The sequence below is a fragment of the Camponotus floridanus genome, unplaced genomic scaffold, assembly GCF_003227725.1.
Source record: "Camponotus floridanus strain SB8 unplaced genomic scaffold, Cflo_v7.5 scaffold139, whole genome shotgun sequence".
In the NCBI taxonomy this organism is placed as follows: domain Eukaryota; kingdom Metazoa; phylum Arthropoda; class Insecta; order Hymenoptera; family Formicidae; genus Camponotus; species Camponotus floridanus.
In genome coordinates this window covers 105,725-124,476 of record NW_020229258.1, presented here as the reverse complement: position 1 = coordinate 124,476, position 18,752 = coordinate 105,725, and the positions used below count along the sequence as shown (strand labels likewise).

Here is an 18,752-nt window from a genome sequence, read left to right as displayed (position 1 = left end):
ACATGCACAAAATCAAGTTGTATATACTTTTTTTCATCTATGTTTTCTCACTCTGTATCTGATTATGTCTGATTATTCCTGACAAATATAGTGGAGGATATCGCAAAAAGAGAATTTTAAATTTACAGTACATATGTAATCTTATATGTACGTTATACTTATAACTTTTTTTGCAATCTTACATGATTCATTTTTTATAAATCTATGTGCATATTCGTATTTATTAACAGAGTTAGACAAATTTTATACAAATAAAGATAAAATAAGGTATGAAGTATGAAGTTTTCTTTTATAAAATAAAATAAAAAAACTTTCTATTGAATAAAAAATTACTCGACACAAGTGTGCGGAGGATAAATAACAGAGGATTAAATTAATGTGTGTGTGTATGTGTGTAACAAATATTAATACAAAAATTTTAAAGGAGAATGTTTAATTTTAAAAATAACATAAATAAAATATTATGGTTATTTTTTTAAATAATTGATTTATGTTTGCACATTTTCGCTACGATTTTATTTCTATTTAAATTCTTCTTGATTTCAGTAATAACAGATAATAATATATAATAACAATAATAACAAATAATCGTACATCATAAAGAAAATACTGAGATATGCTGATGTAAAGAAGACAGTGAGTATTATAAAATAAGAAATAACATGCAATTATATTATAAAAAAATGGTATCCATTTTTAATTGTTAGATACAATGATGTTAATAATTAAATAAATATTACATAAGAAATGTATAATCAATTATAAATTTAAATTTTTCAAAACTTTTCGTATATATATACGAAAAATTATATATATATATATATATATATATATATATATACCTATATATATATACATGGTGCGTTTTTATACCTTACTTTTATTGAGTGATATTATTGAAAAATAGTAAATCAGGTTTATATCAAAGATTTCTGCATAAATTTTATGATATTATAAACAAATATATAATGTATATATAAAGATCACATATTCATTTCCTTAACAATCATATTATATATATTCTATATAAATATAAATTTATCTATATATGTTTATTATATAATATATATGTATTTAATATGTATAAAATTATATATATATATATATATATAATATTTTTATTTATATACATAATTTTGAGATATCTATATAGTAGTTTATAAAAAGTTTAATATGAGTTGAAAATCTTTACAAAAATTACATAGGCAACACAGAAGCAAATCGTATCGTGTGATTTTTGCGCACAGTAACGTGCACGTAATTCCTGAAATTAATTATATGAGGAAGTTTCTCACTTTGCACGAAATGATTAATGAAAATTGTTTGTTTCTTGACTCTCATAACTCATTACGATATATGTGATACAATTTTGCAACTATCATGCAAAACGTTTAACTGCCAATCAAATATTATAAATATATACCTGATAATTTAGCAAGAATCATATGTTACATGTACAAAATTGAACGATGAATATTATTTAATATTTTTATCCATTCTGCAATATTATTGAAATTCTTATTCTATTTTATTTTTTTAATATTTTTTATTCTCTATATTCTATTCTATTTTATTTTTTTGATACTTTTCGAGAGAGTAATTATATTAGAAGATATATATCACAAATATAATATATAAATATCACAAATGTAGAATATATTAGATTTATAGAAACATTATACAATATTTTAATTGTCTGAATCAATATATTGCTTGTTCGTTTAAAAATTTTCAGCGCTGTATTTTGTATTTTATTGCTAAAATTATTTAGAAATTAAGTTTCTTTCTACTCAATTTTTATATAGAATTTAATGTTATCAATTTATATAGCATTTAATGTTATTATTCTATAATATTATTATACTATAGAATATAAGAAAGATAATTTATAAATTTATTCTCGATAGTTGCTGCAGGTGCTGCACAATTATATCATGATTTTGTTTCCCTTTTAATATTTAATACGTGAACATTGCATTTAATGTCTCTTCTGCTAATAATAAAGAGCTGCTTTTACCGCTGAATATTTTCAACTGGGAAAATGCAAAGAAGTTGCACAAGTGGTCCAACAGGACGGCTTTTACGTTGTTGAGTTCATAATGATGTTCAATTTAAATGCAGAAATCTTACAGACGAGAAATATAAGAAAAGATTCAATAATTACAAATTAACAAAGTGACGAATATAAACTATAGTTTATATAATGTTTCATATATTAGCATATTAATGAATTATTAATTAATTAAAATACGTAACTCTAAAACAAGTTATATTACTTTAGCATTCTCTTTTCATCATATTAATTAAAATTGAAAAATATTATATAATTTTAACTAATAAATTAATGCGAAAGCGGCTCAGTATAATTTAACACTAAGTTACTATTGGGTTTGTTTTGTCATATTGCAACTGCTAATTTGAAAGACAAGATTTATGTGCGTGTATGTGCAAATAAAGAGATTGACGAAGAAATAAGAAAATTCACGTGTTTATTAAATCTCAAGATTTGTCGGCTACATCAATTTTATGTCGATAATTCGTAATCTTGTTAACATTAAAAATATAAAAAAAGCGCGTTATTTCTATCCTTACGTTATTAAGGTATATTAAGGTTAATCGAAAACACGTTTAACGTAAGAATTTCTGATAAAGAGAGTGGTAACGCTCGACACTTGTGCTGTGATTGTAATATTTGCATAATCTACTCATGTAATTTATATATCAAAATTTAACGTGAAAGCATTATTATTTCTCTTGATATTTTTCTATTAATATATGTAGTTTGACATAATATATCATATAATATAACTCGACTTGCCACTTCAATCTATTAGCGACTTGACATATGCACTTCTTCTAAATTAAATAGCAAGGACGAAGGAAGGAATGGTGCCGAGTGATTTTTTTACGCAGCAAGCATTCAACTCACTGCAACAGCAACTGCTATGCTTGTCATGCGTGTACAATGATTGTATGCGTGAATATAATACAGTGAACCATGCTGGTATACCAAAACTTTCCACATTATTGTGACATCGGCAAGTAACGACATTGTAACGGATGCGACACCTTCACGAAAGTATATTATTTTCGAGATGAAATGCATCATCACACTTATTATTTATGTGACGAATAAGCTTACGTAATTCATGACGTTGATTTTAAACGTGACTTTTCTCTCATGCATGACCGCATGACTTCATTTGTTAGATCTATGCATCATTATACCAACAAAATATTTACGCAAGACTATATAAAAAAGGAATAATATTAACATTAATGACGCCAATCTTTTAATCTTTATTTAAATAATTAAAAGAAATAATAAAAAAACACTGTGCAAAAAATGCGTTGAATTAATTTAATATCTGATGTAAACGTTAAATGAATTACAATTTTAAAATAAAGTTTAAAGATTTGATTTTTGGAAAATATTTCTCTCTTTCTCTTTCTCTCGTTGAAGAATCAAAATTTTCCCAGTTTATATCATAAGAGTGAGAAAAACCAACAGGAGCATGCATATTTCGGAAATATAAAAATAGCTTTCCAAAATTAAATGTAAGAGAAAGTTTATCAAGTGTAAAAGAAAAGGATGCATTTTTAAAATTTTAAATCAAAATTGTAAGATCAAAAAGTTGGAGAAACGATATAAATAAAAAAAATTTCTTTATATGTCTGCGTGTGTATTTTTCTATTACATTAAGAACCGAATTTCATTGGCGTATAGCGTCTAGAAAATCAGAAGAGAAAAAGGAAGAAAATGTATATATGTGTGTGTATAAATATGTGTGAGGAAGTTGATGCTTAATATTGCCACAGATCTTACCGTCATAGATCTAGATTGGCGTGCGTATGACTTGTATGAAATATGAACTTAAGTTTTGTTACGGATCGCGGCTTTTCAGACGTCGTTCACATAATCGACATTTTACTACTTTCGCTAATTATAAACGGCGAAATTGCATGATCCGATACCAGTTTTTTATCATAACACACCTTATATTAATACAATCGTTATATCAGATAAATTAACAAGTTAAATTAGAAAGAATATCCATCACAAATAAGTGTGTTTGCACACTTATACATATACATATACATATATATATACACACACACACACACATAACATTTCTCTTTTAATTATAATATTTTGTTTTTATATAATTATATATATTTTTGTACATATAAAATTAATTAATTTGAAGGAATCAGATATATCAAATATCTTTGATAATATTTATAAAAATGGATATTATTTACATGTAGATATAGCACGTATTTAACAATATTGTTTTATAAAATAGCTATTGTATGGAACAATATTGTTAAATATTTTTAAAAAAATTTTTCTTCTACAAAAATTATATTTTCATGAATAATATATAATTAAGATATAATTAAGATTATATAATTAAGATATATTTTTAAAAATATGATATTCTTTAAAAGCTGAAATAAAAAGTGAAATAATTTTTAGATACCAAGGATATATTCCATTTATGTCAAACAATATATCACACGTACATTCATGACAAGAATTTTAAACGAATGCCACGTACGAAATGTGTGAAACATCATACATAAAGCTGATATATCTATCAATCATTGAAGCACAATGAAAGATTACATATGAATATATAATGGTATTTGATTATCTTTGCTTGGTTACCTTGGTTATAAGATCATGGTCAATCTTTTGAACAGAAAAACACTGTATATTGCGATGTTATCTTTTTATATCACGATCTATCAGATTTTTAATTATGCTAAATTATTCAATGTTGCAATGTTGTTGTTTTATTGTTTTCCATATTATTTCTTTATGTATACAGTAAATTCCTGCAATATTTAAAAAATAATATTTTATTAATATAAAAATGCACGTTATTCTATTATATTTTTAATATAAATCGATAAAAATTTGTTATTAAATCACGCAAGACTTATAGAGTAAAAATTATATTTTTATCAATTTGCGCGTAAATTTTCTTAGACAGTTATCATTTCAAGAATTCATATTAGCAGAAATATATGCAAATGAATTTGTGTGATTGTACTATGTAAAATTTTAAATAAATTATTCTTATTGTTTATTTTTTTTAAATTAATTAAGTCGAAAATTTTAAGAGAAAATTAAAATTTACAATTTTTACTAGTTATACAGTCTAAATTAAACATCAAAGAATAAAGTATGCGGAGTCAAATCCGTAATTACATACACGTACTCTTATTAATTCCTCTTGTTTTTCTACTAATTTTCATAATTCAACTAACAATAAGATTGAGCTTTTATTTTTCAACTGTTATTATTTTTGAACTGTATATAAATTAATTTAAAAATTAAATTAAAAGAGGAAATTAAAAGAAGATTTTAAATTTTTAATTTTTATATACTGAAACATATTAGTCTCGAATATTATTTTTAAATTTGATTCTTTATATAAAACTTGATTATACACGCGAATTCTGAATAAAAAATATAAAATGCACAATAAGGCAATATTTGTTTAAGAGGAAAAATAAAGAATTCTTTTGGTGCATTTTGCGCGTCAAATTAATTAATATAAAAAAAGATCATTCTTCAGGAATAAAATTATATTTATATAATTATTAATTCTCTTAGCACTCGTTGCACTAGTCAAAATACAGAATTTCTACGATGATAGCTACTCATGATACGATGAAATATGTTAACAAAAAAAAGAATAAGAAAAAAAGAATGGAAAGAAGGCAACAGTGACATTCGATAAAATTTTACATATCTTTCTTAATTAATAGTTTTGCGCATATCTTTAATAATGGGCAAAAAATTGTTCGACAATTAATTTGTCTGACTTTTATCTGGCAGCAAACTCTCTGAATTGCAATTCCAACGAGAGGAATTACGAAACGTTAACACCTGATCGGAACATGCTTCGAAATGCGTGTTGTGTTTACCTTGCTCGGTTTCCTTCGCTTTTCAGCCCGCCCGAGATGAAAGGGTACCAGCGCGGTATTTGGGCAAGCACGCACGGTGCGGCTCATGCATCTACTTGAAAGCGAAAATCTTGGGCAAGAGGAAGTGGGGGGGGAGGACGAGTGACCTGGGTGAAAAGAACGATATCGATGGTGTCGCGATTTTTTCCCTACGAAGCAAGAATCGAGAAACGTGTTGTCCAATCGTCATCGCTGTATATGAAGGAGTGGACCAATGATCGACAAGTAGCACGAGGCAATCAACTGAATGCAAAAGCGCAACTAACCGAGTCTCATGATTGGGAGACTTATTCGCTGGTAAAACATCAAGTACCACATCATCCCCTGGTCACTGTCAACTGAACTTCTGTTAGAGTCGCCAGTAAACCTCGGATCGTCCTCCGATCAAGCTAGCCGCTATGTACACTTTCGTCATTCGTATTTGGTAAATTAATTGTGACCTAATTAAGCTTCATTAAGCATCGTCATTTTTCTCGTCGCAGTCTTTTAATTAATTCGATTTCAATTCATAGTTTCATCAGAAAAAAAAAACAGTTGGTAAAATCCCAACCAGTGATCAATCATAGTCAATAAATGTCGAAATTGTGAAATAAAAAGTAGTACGTAAGAAATTGATAAAAAACTAATATGTTTTTTTTACAAATTATTAATATTACTGCTGTGCATTATATCCGATATGACAGAAATATTAAGAAAATTTAAATTTTGTAGTATCTATTTTTGTAGTTTTAAATAAGCATTATCTTATAATTAAAAAGCTGGCCATTTCGTGATTTTTAGTGTTGATATATGAATGTGTAAAGATATTAGATTGACATTCTAAGAGTTTTTTATAAATACATCCACACATAGACATTCATAATTTTAAGTATAATTTCGGATATAAGTCCTAGTATTTATACATTAGATTTAAAGGATAAAGAGAGTTTTAAATTTAAATTTAAATCTTAGAAGAATAGCTATATTTTAAACTCTATTTATTTCCTTGTTTATTTCTTTGTATTTTGAATTTCCTTGTATTTTCTTGTTATAGATTATGACAAAAGAATTATTTGCGCATTTTATTTCTAAATATATATCCTAATATTCAAGAAACAAATTAATAATGAAATATTTCAAATAAATATTTATGATCTGTGATTGTATTTTGCATATTTCTGCATATTTCTTGATCATCTATTTTTAGACCTTTGATCAAAATTTTCCGATAAAAATGTTAATGGCATTGATAGATGTTTACAAAAAAGATATATAAATAAGTTACATAACAGTTACATATTAAATAAACATACATATTAAATAAATGTAGATAAGTGTAATTTTATTCTTGTAATCTTTCTATGTTGTTCATGTAATTTTATATAAACAATAAAAATAATTCAATATAAAAATAATCACACTATCATTATTAATTGTACGATAATATTATTCATCATAATTAAATTTGTTCTTTTTAATATAAAAAAACAACAGTTTAAATTTATGTAAATAAGTATACGGATTTTCTGTTAAAGCAAATTTAATTTATTATGAAAATAAAATCAAGATTCGTGGGTTATTTGTGCAGCAAAGTAAAAATTGTGTTATATAGTTTAAAAAGTTAACTATAACCTGGCATAATATATAGCATAATAGTAAACTCTTTCTCTTTGTTTGGGTGTCCTTCATTTTGATGCGCGTACTCAATAAATTCACTGATTTAATTGCGATGTAATAATTCTCTCTCATAGTTTATTTTTGAATCATAACACGTGCAATATTAATTTACTTTCAGTATGCATAAAACATTACCATGATAACATCTCATAAATTATTTATAATTATTTGAATAAAAGAATCAAATAAAATAATCCTTTTGCGACTTTTCATTAATTAAATATCACACTTTAATTATTATTTCAAAATAATTACATAAACAATTATATAAACAATATTAACACAGGACATTTGATTACATTATATATATTTAACGTATATGTATATTTATTTGTAATTTTTCAGAGCCAATTAAAATTTAAATGTTACATTTTAAATCAACTGCGTTTGTTGTACAAATTAAATATACATATCCAGTCAGCACAAAAAGGTCAAAAGATGTCTTAAAAACGTCTAGAGGACTTTAAGACGTCTTAAGTTGTCTTTTACGTTTTTTAGATATGTGTGCTGTCTGAGCGTATTATTTACTTTACATTTTATAATCATATTTTTACTAAGCGTGTAGTACGTTTGCATTTTCTTACATATTTATAATAATTGATATGTGTCAAACATGAAACAGAATTTTAGTTGAATACGCTTTCACCCATCATGCAAACTTGATACTTAAATGTTAAAACTATGATGAAGTTAAATATATACAGTAGAAAACAAAAACAGAAAGAATATTTTAGATTTTTTTAAACTTGTGAAAAAAAGAATTTCTTAAAAATAGCTAAATAAAAATATGCTACTTTTTAATGAAACTAAATATTTTTTAAAATTTACACACACACATTTATACACAGATAAAAATAAATTAATATTTACTTGCGGTTTTATTATTCAAGATAAGTCATAATAATCTCGTTATATATTTTTAGTGTACTATGATTATTCTTTATCTTTTCCATTTTTAGCGGTAATATTAGCATCTGTCAATCTTATATTTTTTCTTCTTTTCCCTTCTCTTTCTTTTTAAATTCTTTCCTTTTTGTTTTTTATCTCTCTTCCTCCATCTCTTATCAATTCTATATAATTACGTAGAAAAAAAGAAAATAGATTAAAATCTACATTGTTAGAAAAGAGCAGATAAATTCTCGCGAGAGACTTTCAAAAGGAAATAATTGCAAAATAGTTGTGTAATTTTCTTGCATAATATTGATTTAATTTACTGGTTATATGTATTATTCTCTTGAAATGTTTACATGCTTCTTCCATTAGAAAAAGGAGAAGAAGCTGCAATGTTTAAATATGCATAGATTTACATATTCCGGCTTTTATCTTCAAAATATTCAAATATGTACTTTTTATCTTTATACGTTCCAATCAAATCAATTCATCTTTTTTAAAGAAAAGACGTAAATATCTTAAATAAAGGAATAAGTTAATATTGTATTAATTAGTAATGTACCAAATAGACTTCTTATACAAATAACATTTCAAATCTTTTACCATCTTATACTTATGTTTCTTCTCGGTATGAATATTTTTATTTTTATTTAAGTGTGCGGATTCAATGCTAATAAATTTAATATTATAATGATTATAACGTTAAAATTATTATTATTTAATTATAAAAATTATTATTACTTTAAAATTATTACTTTGTTACTTTCGTGCTACAATTTTTAGATATTTTTAAGAAATAAATTTATAAATTTGTGTATAAATTTATTCTGCAAAAGAAATAAATTTTTCGACATTTTATATATCAATAGAATCTCATTTATAATCATATTTCTGTCAACATAATGTTTATAGAAACTTGAAGTTAAGAAATAATGAAAAACTTGACTTGACTTTAGAAACTTGACTTTGGAAAATATATTAAAAATATGATATCTCTTGCATAAATCAAGGACAAATTTGATTATTTTGTTGCAGACTCTATTATTAATATATATGATCATGTCATATTAATAAACGATTTTAAAATCTAACGTATGTGTTAAAGAGCCAACCATAAAAATATCAACAGTTCTATTTTAGGAAATAGTAGTTGGTCTTTAAAAATTTTATTAGCTTATTAATATTAATAATTCAAATTATATATTATGCCAATCTGTTGTGTGTGTTTCAGTTTAACTTATACCTTATTTAGTGTGGCCTTCGCTGCGATACGTGAGTAACATTTATATATATTTTTCAAAATATCTTTAATTGTTTATTGTAGATAATATAATTATTACTGCACTATATCTGGAACAATTAATTATAAATCTATAACTAGATTATATGATTTAGTAATACAATTACCTTATATATATAATTGATATAACAGATAATGTAAGCTATACAAATAATGTGTATGATGCACGTATTGCCTAATAGTCTCCATAAATTAATAGCCTCCATAAATTAAATATGAGATTAAAAGTGAAATTATTTTTTGTTGCAATCATATATTTACGTACCTTAATCATGTCGTAGAAAAGATTTATAAATTAGTATTTTGCATTTTCATAGCATCGTACATAAAAGTATGCAGTCGAAAGGATCCGGAAATAAATAAATGTGTATTTAATTCAATCGAACAATTGCGAGACAAGCTAATCACAGGAATTCCGGAATTAAGTGTTCCATCAATTGAACCGCTTATACTAAAGCATATACGTTTATTGAGAGGTCCCACCGGTGCGAGACTTGATGTTAATCTCACGAATATACAAGTTGGTATAAAGTTCAACGTTAATATTTGCTATAAAATGACATAGATAGAATAATTGAACTTTTGAGATAAAAAAGAAACGTTGTAAAAATGCAATATCAGGTGTATGATTTTTTCACGCTGAATAATGAAAAAAATATATTTTAATTAAAAATATTAAAACAGGTATTTGGACCTTCGACATTTAAAATACGAGACTTTAAAATCGACCCAAACAATGTAGTCCTTACCTTTAAAGTCGGCTTCCAAAAGCTCGATTTTCGAGGAAAATATCAGATAAATGCGCAAATTCTGTTGCTCAGATTAGTTGGGGAAGGAAATGTTACTGGAAATTTTCGTAAGTCTTGCATTTGCCTATGGATTTTTTGCGATTTTTCGTTAAAATATGAAGAAAATAAAATTATCGTCAAAGAAAAAAATATGAGAGATAAATAATTTGTAAAATTTTTATCTTATTGTTTCACCTTTGTTATATATTTTGCAGTGGGTTATGAGAGCGATTGCTTTTTGAAATCTCACAAAGTAATTAGAAATAATCAGACGCATATAATCTTCGAAAAAATGAAGTTTAACATCAAGATAAATAAAGCTCATATCAATCTTGACAATTTATTTAATGGCGATCCAGTTCTTGGTATGTTTAAATTTCTATTTCATATAATATTATTCTATTTTAAAAAAATTATAGCGAGTATAACGCAACTCAAGTACATCACAATTAATTTTTTCCTTTTAAACTAGGACCAGCGAGTAATGAAGTTTTAAACGCAAATAGTGATTTGTTGGTGGACGAAATAAAACCGGTACTGGAAGACGCCTTATCAGATCTTTTTACGAATATTTCGAACAAGATCACTGAAGCTTTCACATACGATGAATTGTTTCCAGATAATTAATAATTATAGACATAATTTATTCGAATCTATTTTTATCCAAAAATTTGATTTATATATTCCTCTATCTAAATTATTTCTTGATCTTTAAATTATAAGAATCCTTAAATTATAAGAACGATAATTTTAATGTTTGTTTTTATGGTATATCTTATAGTTTATTTTTGTTTTTATAGTATATCTTAAGGTACATGAATGTCTTACATGAGTGTAATTATAATGCACAAGCACAAATTGCGTTTACAGTGACAACAAGTGATTGCTACGCAAATTATATAAAAAATCTTTTCTTTGTAAAAGAAATTATTGTTTTTGTTAAAAGTTTGTAAGTTTGTTTTTGTTAAAAGTTTGTATACTACTACTTTTTCAGTTTTACCTTATGTTTCAGCATAAGTGGTTTAATTACTTTAGGTCTAAATCTTATCTTTGTAAAAGAAATTGTTGTTTTTGTTAAAAGTTTATACTACTAATTTTTTAGTTTTACCTTATATTTCAGCATAAGTGGTTTAAGTATTTTAATTACTTAATTTAATTATTTTTTGATCACATCGGTAATACCTTACTACTAAATTATTAAATCGATATATTGGCAATTAGTTAAGACTAAAATGAGTATCATATAATTTATCATTCTTAAATGTATATCTCAAGTATCTCATTTTTTTTATTTATTAATCTAATAAATCTAAAAAAGATAATTTAGCAAAATCTTTTTTAATCAAATTACATCATTAAAATTATTGAGTGCACGATTATATTACATTATAAAATATACACATACATATTCAGTGAATAATATTTTATAGCATCTTAGAGAAAATATACATTTGAGAGCAAGATTTCATATTTTACACATATAAAAATATACGAAAAACAAAATTTGACTAAATTTTATTAAATATAATCAAATGATAAAGCTCATGTTGCGAAATTTTCACGCAGAAAAACATGCTTATTGTACTTTATTAAGTTTGTTATTCGTGCCAAAGTTACGCAAGTACCTACAACCTAAATCTGGTTAAAATAAAAGAGACAGAAATGCAGTGCAAATGAAAAGAAATGATAGTTCAAACATTCTGGTGTAATTTATAATTGTAACGATTATATTGTGCTTAATCGTATATAACATTTCATCATCGAATTAAATATATTTAGAGTAATCGCACAATGCATATAATTTTTCAAAATAATTTTGATATATAATAATACTATTGTAATTTCTCCAGAATCTTCAAACCAATATTCTTTGATACTTCACGATTATTATTGTTATTCACTTTTAATACGAGCGAACAAATCATTTAACGACACATAGGTAATTAGGACTTTGAACTTATATGGTAATTAGGACTTTGAACTTTGATATCGATCAGCGAAAGATATTATGCAAAATTTTCCGAAGGACTTATTTATACAATAACGTTTTCATATATTGTTAATTAATATTAAGAATGTAATAATTGGAAAATATATTTCAATTAATGTATAGTACATAACATTTTATTTTTTTTTAATCAATATACTCTCTGTACATGCGATTTGCAGGAAAAACCGTCGCAAAATAGTATTGTGCAAAAGTGCAGTTACAATACTTTTTATTAGTGCCGTTGTATTTAATAATGTAACATATTCATGTGTACGATAATTTCTAATTATCGCACATGCGATAGTTTCTAATTATCGCGTCTAATAAAATTAGATATAACAATGAGATATACAAGATGCAAGTAACAAATTATCAAATAAACAAAAAAGTAAGCCTCAGCTAATCAATTTGTATCGCATCTCTTTGTAACGTATCTCTTTTTGTTGAATGAATTAACATTTCAATATTTTTTATGTATCTTTTTTTGTTGAATGAATTAACATTTCAATATTTTTTATGTATCTCTTTTTGTTGAATGAATTAACATTTCAATACTTTTCACGTTTAAAAGTAAAAACAAACGATGTTTTACGATTGTATAACATGGTTAAATAAATGGCTTTCTTTGGAGGTGAGATAACAAATTCAACGTTTTACCAACCTGGCGGAATGTATGATGAAAAAGCGAATAAACTTATATTAAATCGCCTACTTATCGCAATATTCGCATTTTATATTTGACGAGTCGAGTGAAATTCGACTATTTAAAAATTAAGGAACGAGCTCTTGTTTAGTAAGAACGCTCAGTGCTCTAGCGGCTAGAGCTTTACTCACAGTTGCAGCAGTATCCTCGATAATTGGACTAGCTATGTCCAATACTAAACGAGGATTGGAATTAAAGAATGTTGCAGCTGCGTCGGCTGAAATAAATATAAATAAATATAAGCAAATCTATCTAATATAAAGATAGAGCTAATTATATATATAAACAAAATTTAAGGCATCTTTTGAAAAAGTCTCTATCTCATACATATAAATTATTAATAAAAATCAAGAGTTGAAAATTAAAATTAAGCGAAGTATTGTAACAAGTATACTTAATACATAAGTTTTTTATGCGATTATTGAGCATAATTTTCGACAATTTAATTTTTACCGGCTAACGTGTGAGTAGGAGGTGCCTTCAGTTTAATATTTCCATGACCAACGCGGATTTTAGTAATCAATTTATCGACTTCGAGTCTCTGCACGCCATTTTTATCAGTAACTTCCTTGCCTTGTGCACTTACTTGAGCTTCGGTGTCAGCTAGATTAAAAAATCGACACGATGACAAAAAATCTAGACGCTATTAAAATAAATTATTGAGACTTATTGAAGACAGTATTGGATTATATACACATATATATTATATCGTTTTTATCTGTCAAACTTCATGTAAAATTGTTATGTATAAAATATCTATTAGTATATAATGTAAACTTTAATCTATTGAAATATTAATATAGATCCCTCTTATTCTCTTTTTACTTTTTCCTTTATAAGTTTAATTTCATAGAAAACTTACTAAAATTCCCTTTAAAATTGCCTACTCCACTTAAAGGCAGCAGCAACAATCTTCCTTGAACGTCATACTCGCCGCTCATATAAATGTGAGGCAGTTGGACTTTGAGAGACACAGTCAAATCGTTGGGATTTGCTTTAAGATCGTGCACGACGTAATTCGTAGCGCCATAAACGCGAATTTGACTCATATTGGCTTTAAGTTTCAAGGATTCCAGATTTCTATCTACCGTCAAGGATGGCAAAAACAAAGGATCCAATGCTGGCAATTTCAAAGACGGCACTCCCTTGACGAGAAGAGGCGTGAGAGTTTCCAGCTGTTTAAGAATGCACTTGTTGTACTCCGCCAAGTTGTCTGTTCGTGGACATGATGTTACTCCAGGAGCTGAAAACATCGATTGCATATTAATTTTAATAAGTTATTAGAAGAGCCGTTAAATTGATGAATGGAACACGGATCCATTAGTCTCTAGAATTTAAAAATAGCTTACTAAGACATTCATAAAATAAAGATTTGATAAATATAAATATTCACACGTATTTATAAGAATCTGAATTTCGTTTTCTGAATCACGCAGTAAAAAATTTTTATTTAATAAATATTAGCGCGTACAATATTCATAATATTTGAGAAAGTTAAAAATATGTTCTTAATTTTTTTTCCTACATGTAATCAAAACATCATTACGAAAATGACTTCTCAGGAAAATGCGGAGAAGCATTATTGAATTTTTTAACTATATCTTAATCAGAAATTATCCATAAATGTACAGCTGTATGTAATATGTAATTCAAATAATTTATAGAATAAAAAATAAAGTTTTACAGAATTAAAGAGTCTCGCTTTACAGAATTAAAGAGTACAGTGTATTGTAATTATTTCCAAGATGAGTGATGTCATCGTATTGAGAAAGATAGATATCTTTGAAGGCGATGAGTGATTGCAGGCATTGCACCCTGTTGCGATGTCGGTTGAGCGAACGCGATAATGATAAGAACTCGACGATGACTAAGAGAGCGACTTTTTTCTGGTCAATTAATCCGGCAGGCCTAAAATCGAAAGTGGACGGTAGTAGAAAGTGAAATTACGAAGGCGATTGGCGAATGAGTTGTTTTTTTTATCGACGCTTAATACACGGTGAATTCATGTGTGTCGCAGTGAGACATCGAAGAAAACATACATAAACGATCAAGCAAAAATCGAGAATAAATTGAGAGGATAAATTGATCTAGCTTAAACAATAAAAAATATGGTAATACATTCAGTAAGTTAAATATAGTAAGCTAAATAATAACTTAAATAATTTTAAATTTCGAAAGGATTCTTTCATAATTCTTCTAAATCTTCGTAAACTGTTAAAATAAAATTGATTGAAATACAATATTGATAATATAATAAATACTAATGTTTAATGATAACAATCTTAAAAATGTCTTAATTTTGAACAATAAAAATTGAAAACGAAAATTGCACTTCGAGTAAGAAAATAAATTTTTTAATTATTTCATTTATGCATTATGTAGATATATAAAATCCCCACTCTAATAATTCTAATAATTCTTATTTCTATATTTTTCAATTAATTATTAATGTTCTTCATTATTTTATTTTTTTCCAAAATAATATTAAACAGATACTAAATAAATTAGTTTGTAAATTATTTGTGCACAACAGTAATATGCTTTTCTCTAGTATTTATTATTATTATTATATACTTGTTGCGAAAGATATAATGATACATAATAAAAATTCTAAAAAAATACAAATAACATTTTCAAGTTTCTCTTGTTAAAACAAGAAAGTGATTATATTATTTCACCGCACGAGTTAAAGCGGTGACAAGAAAACCATTGCCCATAAGTAAAAGTGTCAAATTAAATTGTAGATTATATTGTCTCATGTATGCAATATGTAAAGTAACGACATTATTGTTCCAGGTAAAAAGCATACCTATCCGGTCGGATGTCGCAATACTTCCGGATTTTCTATTGAGATTTCTTAATAACAGTTGACATACTTTTATAAATTCTATGTTAATCGGAAATTGCATGTAAAATACATATAAAAAAACATATAAAGTTATATGCAATACTTCGCACATAACTTTAATCATCTTTCTGACAGTATAATCCTAATTAATGACTCTTTATTAATGTAAATATGTTGTAAATTATCTGTAAATTTTCTTGATTGTTATTCATTGCGAAATATTTTAAACATAGAAAAGACATAAATGTGTATCTAATTATCTTTTTTAAAGAAATTGAGAATATAATTTAAGAGCAAGAGTTTAGTGCATTTTTTATTATTTTCTATTTTGTATATATATATTCTCTTTATATATATTTTGTATATTCTCTATTCTTGCAAAGAAATTACTATTAAGATTATTACTAAAAAATTATTATAAAAAAATTAGAGATTTAAAATTCGATTGTTGCATATGATTTTATGACTTCAATTAATTTACATTTTAATTAAACATATGATTTGAAATAGCCTTCAATCCAGATATATAATTTTATGATTTTAAAATTGGTATCGATTAAATATAATTGTACAGAGACCTTACATTCAATGTTTCTGTAAACGTTAAATTTCGTAATGTGTTTTCATATTACATGTTGCAGAGTCATAATATGCATGAACATAAAGTCATTCTATTGCTCTTGAATCATATTATTGATTTCTTAAGAAAGGATGATTAAACACACGCGAATATTTCTTTTATATACATTGATAATTTTTTTATATACATTGATATTTCTTTTATATACATTGATAATTCTTTTATATACATTAATAATTATCATATATAAAAATTTTATTACATGTTTTCGATTAGTGGCATGTATATATTTATATAAAGTATCTTGTAATGAATGGTATAACAATCAAGAAAAAGATAATGGCAAAAATAAATCGAGAATATACAAAATAAAATTTTTGCATGCTAATTTTTCAGGAAAAAATCGTACGTTAAAAATTCATTAAATACATGTTCATTTTACTAAATTTTACTAAATTTTGATTTTGTGCATATGTTTATAGACAAATGCGACAATAGAAAAAATGATAGAAAACAAACTATGATTATTCTTATCAATGTTTATAAATACAGAAACATTTATTCATACATAAAGTAATATCGAAACTTGGCCAATTGACTAACTATAATTCGATGAATTTTCATGACAATTAATTTTGGCGAAAACAAAGTTTTATAAATACAAAAAATTTTTCTTGTACACTTTTAATTTTTTTTACGTATAAAATAATTTGTTTTCAACTATATCATTATTCAGAATGTTATGTCCAATCACTGTAGAAAGTATAAGAAAATAATACAAGCATATGATATGCATAAAAAAAGTCTGTGTTAATTACACCGATTATCTTTCTTGTGTATATCTTCTCGTGATTATCTACTCGTGGAAGAAACAAAATACAATATTATCCACGTATATAAATTACAGAGACAAATAAAGTCACATATTATTGATTTTTTATCGTACATGTAACCAAGGATATCAATTATACTTTTTTATCATACATGTGTCCAAGGATACGTATCAATTATATTCTTGACAAGTAAACTTACGCAGTTCCGACACGGCAGTCCTGGCCCACGCCGCAAACAGTACGAGTCCGATCAGCATCATCCTTGTGACGATCCTGCAGGTACGTATATGAGGTCGCAAGGCTTGCGATTAGTACGGTTCTTCTTTCACGAGATCGCAATTAGCGACAGCGATATCGAAAATGCGTACGATGGCCCCGTCGCGTGTGTATATATAAAGAAAAGTGCACTTTCTCCGCGCATGGTACCACCCCACTCGGACGACGGCGATGGTGAATTTATCATGGTAGAATGCCTCCTTTTAACTCAGTCAGGGCCGTAGCCAATCTTGACACACGTTTACGCACGACAGACATACACATGCACGCACGCGACATCCGTTAGAGAATTACGGGAAACTATAAAGTACCTCGGAGTACATTACAATTTCGCGCCGTCCTCTTCATAAATGATGGACGTGGTCTTTTTTCCGACGTCCAAGGATGAGGACAAGATGCGGTCGCGTGGATGATTACGCATCGCGGTTTTAATACGAGATCGTTGACTTTCGAAATACTATTGTTACTACTATTACACGGAGCATTATTCTTTTTGGATATACGCGACTGGTCGCTCTTGAAGGAAATTTCGATATTATTTCGCGAGTAATTTTAAATCTAACAACGAAGCCATTATCGCGAACAGCGATTCTCTCCTCAACACTCTTTTTTGCCATAATGTTTTTCTTCTCTTAACTTGACTGGGGATTCTTGTTCGACACTTGAGCTTGTTGACACAAATTGGCTCTATTCTATGTGTAATTTATCAAATATCTTTAAGAATCAGCATTTAGAGTGACAGCCTTTGCATTCTCATATGTGTCATCATCGTCCATCTTATAGAATTGTAAGATTATCAGATCAATATAAATATTAGTTATGGAATCGATTTTCGAAACATTTTCATCGTTTATATATTTTTGTTTGTACGAAATTTGCATTTATTTTGATAATTATTCCATATTTCT

At 26.3% G+C, this 18,752-nt stretch overlaps 2 protein-coding genes across 2 annotated transcripts; one reads left to right on the top strand and one right to left on the bottom strand.

The window, feature by feature from the left end:
* Positions 1–6,289: 6,289 nt before the first annotated feature.
* Positions 6,290–11,604, top strand: LOC105257203 (protein takeout). Its single transcript, XM_011267707.3, has 6 exons — positions 6,290–6,403; positions 9,758–9,798; positions 10,144–10,346; positions 10,511–10,682; positions 10,830–10,979; positions 11,087–11,604. Exons 1-6 carry the CDS (start codon positions 6,378–6,380, stop codon positions 11,239–11,241), a joined length of 747 nt encoding a protein of 248 aa, XP_011266009.1. The 5' UTR covers positions 6,290–6,377; the 3' UTR covers positions 11,242–11,604.
* Positions 11,605–13,034: 1,430 nt separating this feature from the next.
* LOC105257127 (circadian clock-controlled protein) lies at positions 13,035–17,971 on the bottom strand. Its single transcript, XM_011267594.3, has 4 exons — positions 17,768–17,971; positions 14,170–14,550; positions 13,761–13,910; positions 13,035–13,524 (listed from the first exon to the last, which is right to left on the bottom strand). Exons 1-4 carry the CDS (start codon positions 17,826–17,828, stop codon positions 13,376–13,378), a joined length of 741 nt encoding a protein of 246 aa, XP_011265896.1. The 5' UTR covers positions 17,829–17,971; the 3' UTR covers positions 13,035–13,375.
* Positions 17,972–18,752: the final 781 nt, after the last annotated feature.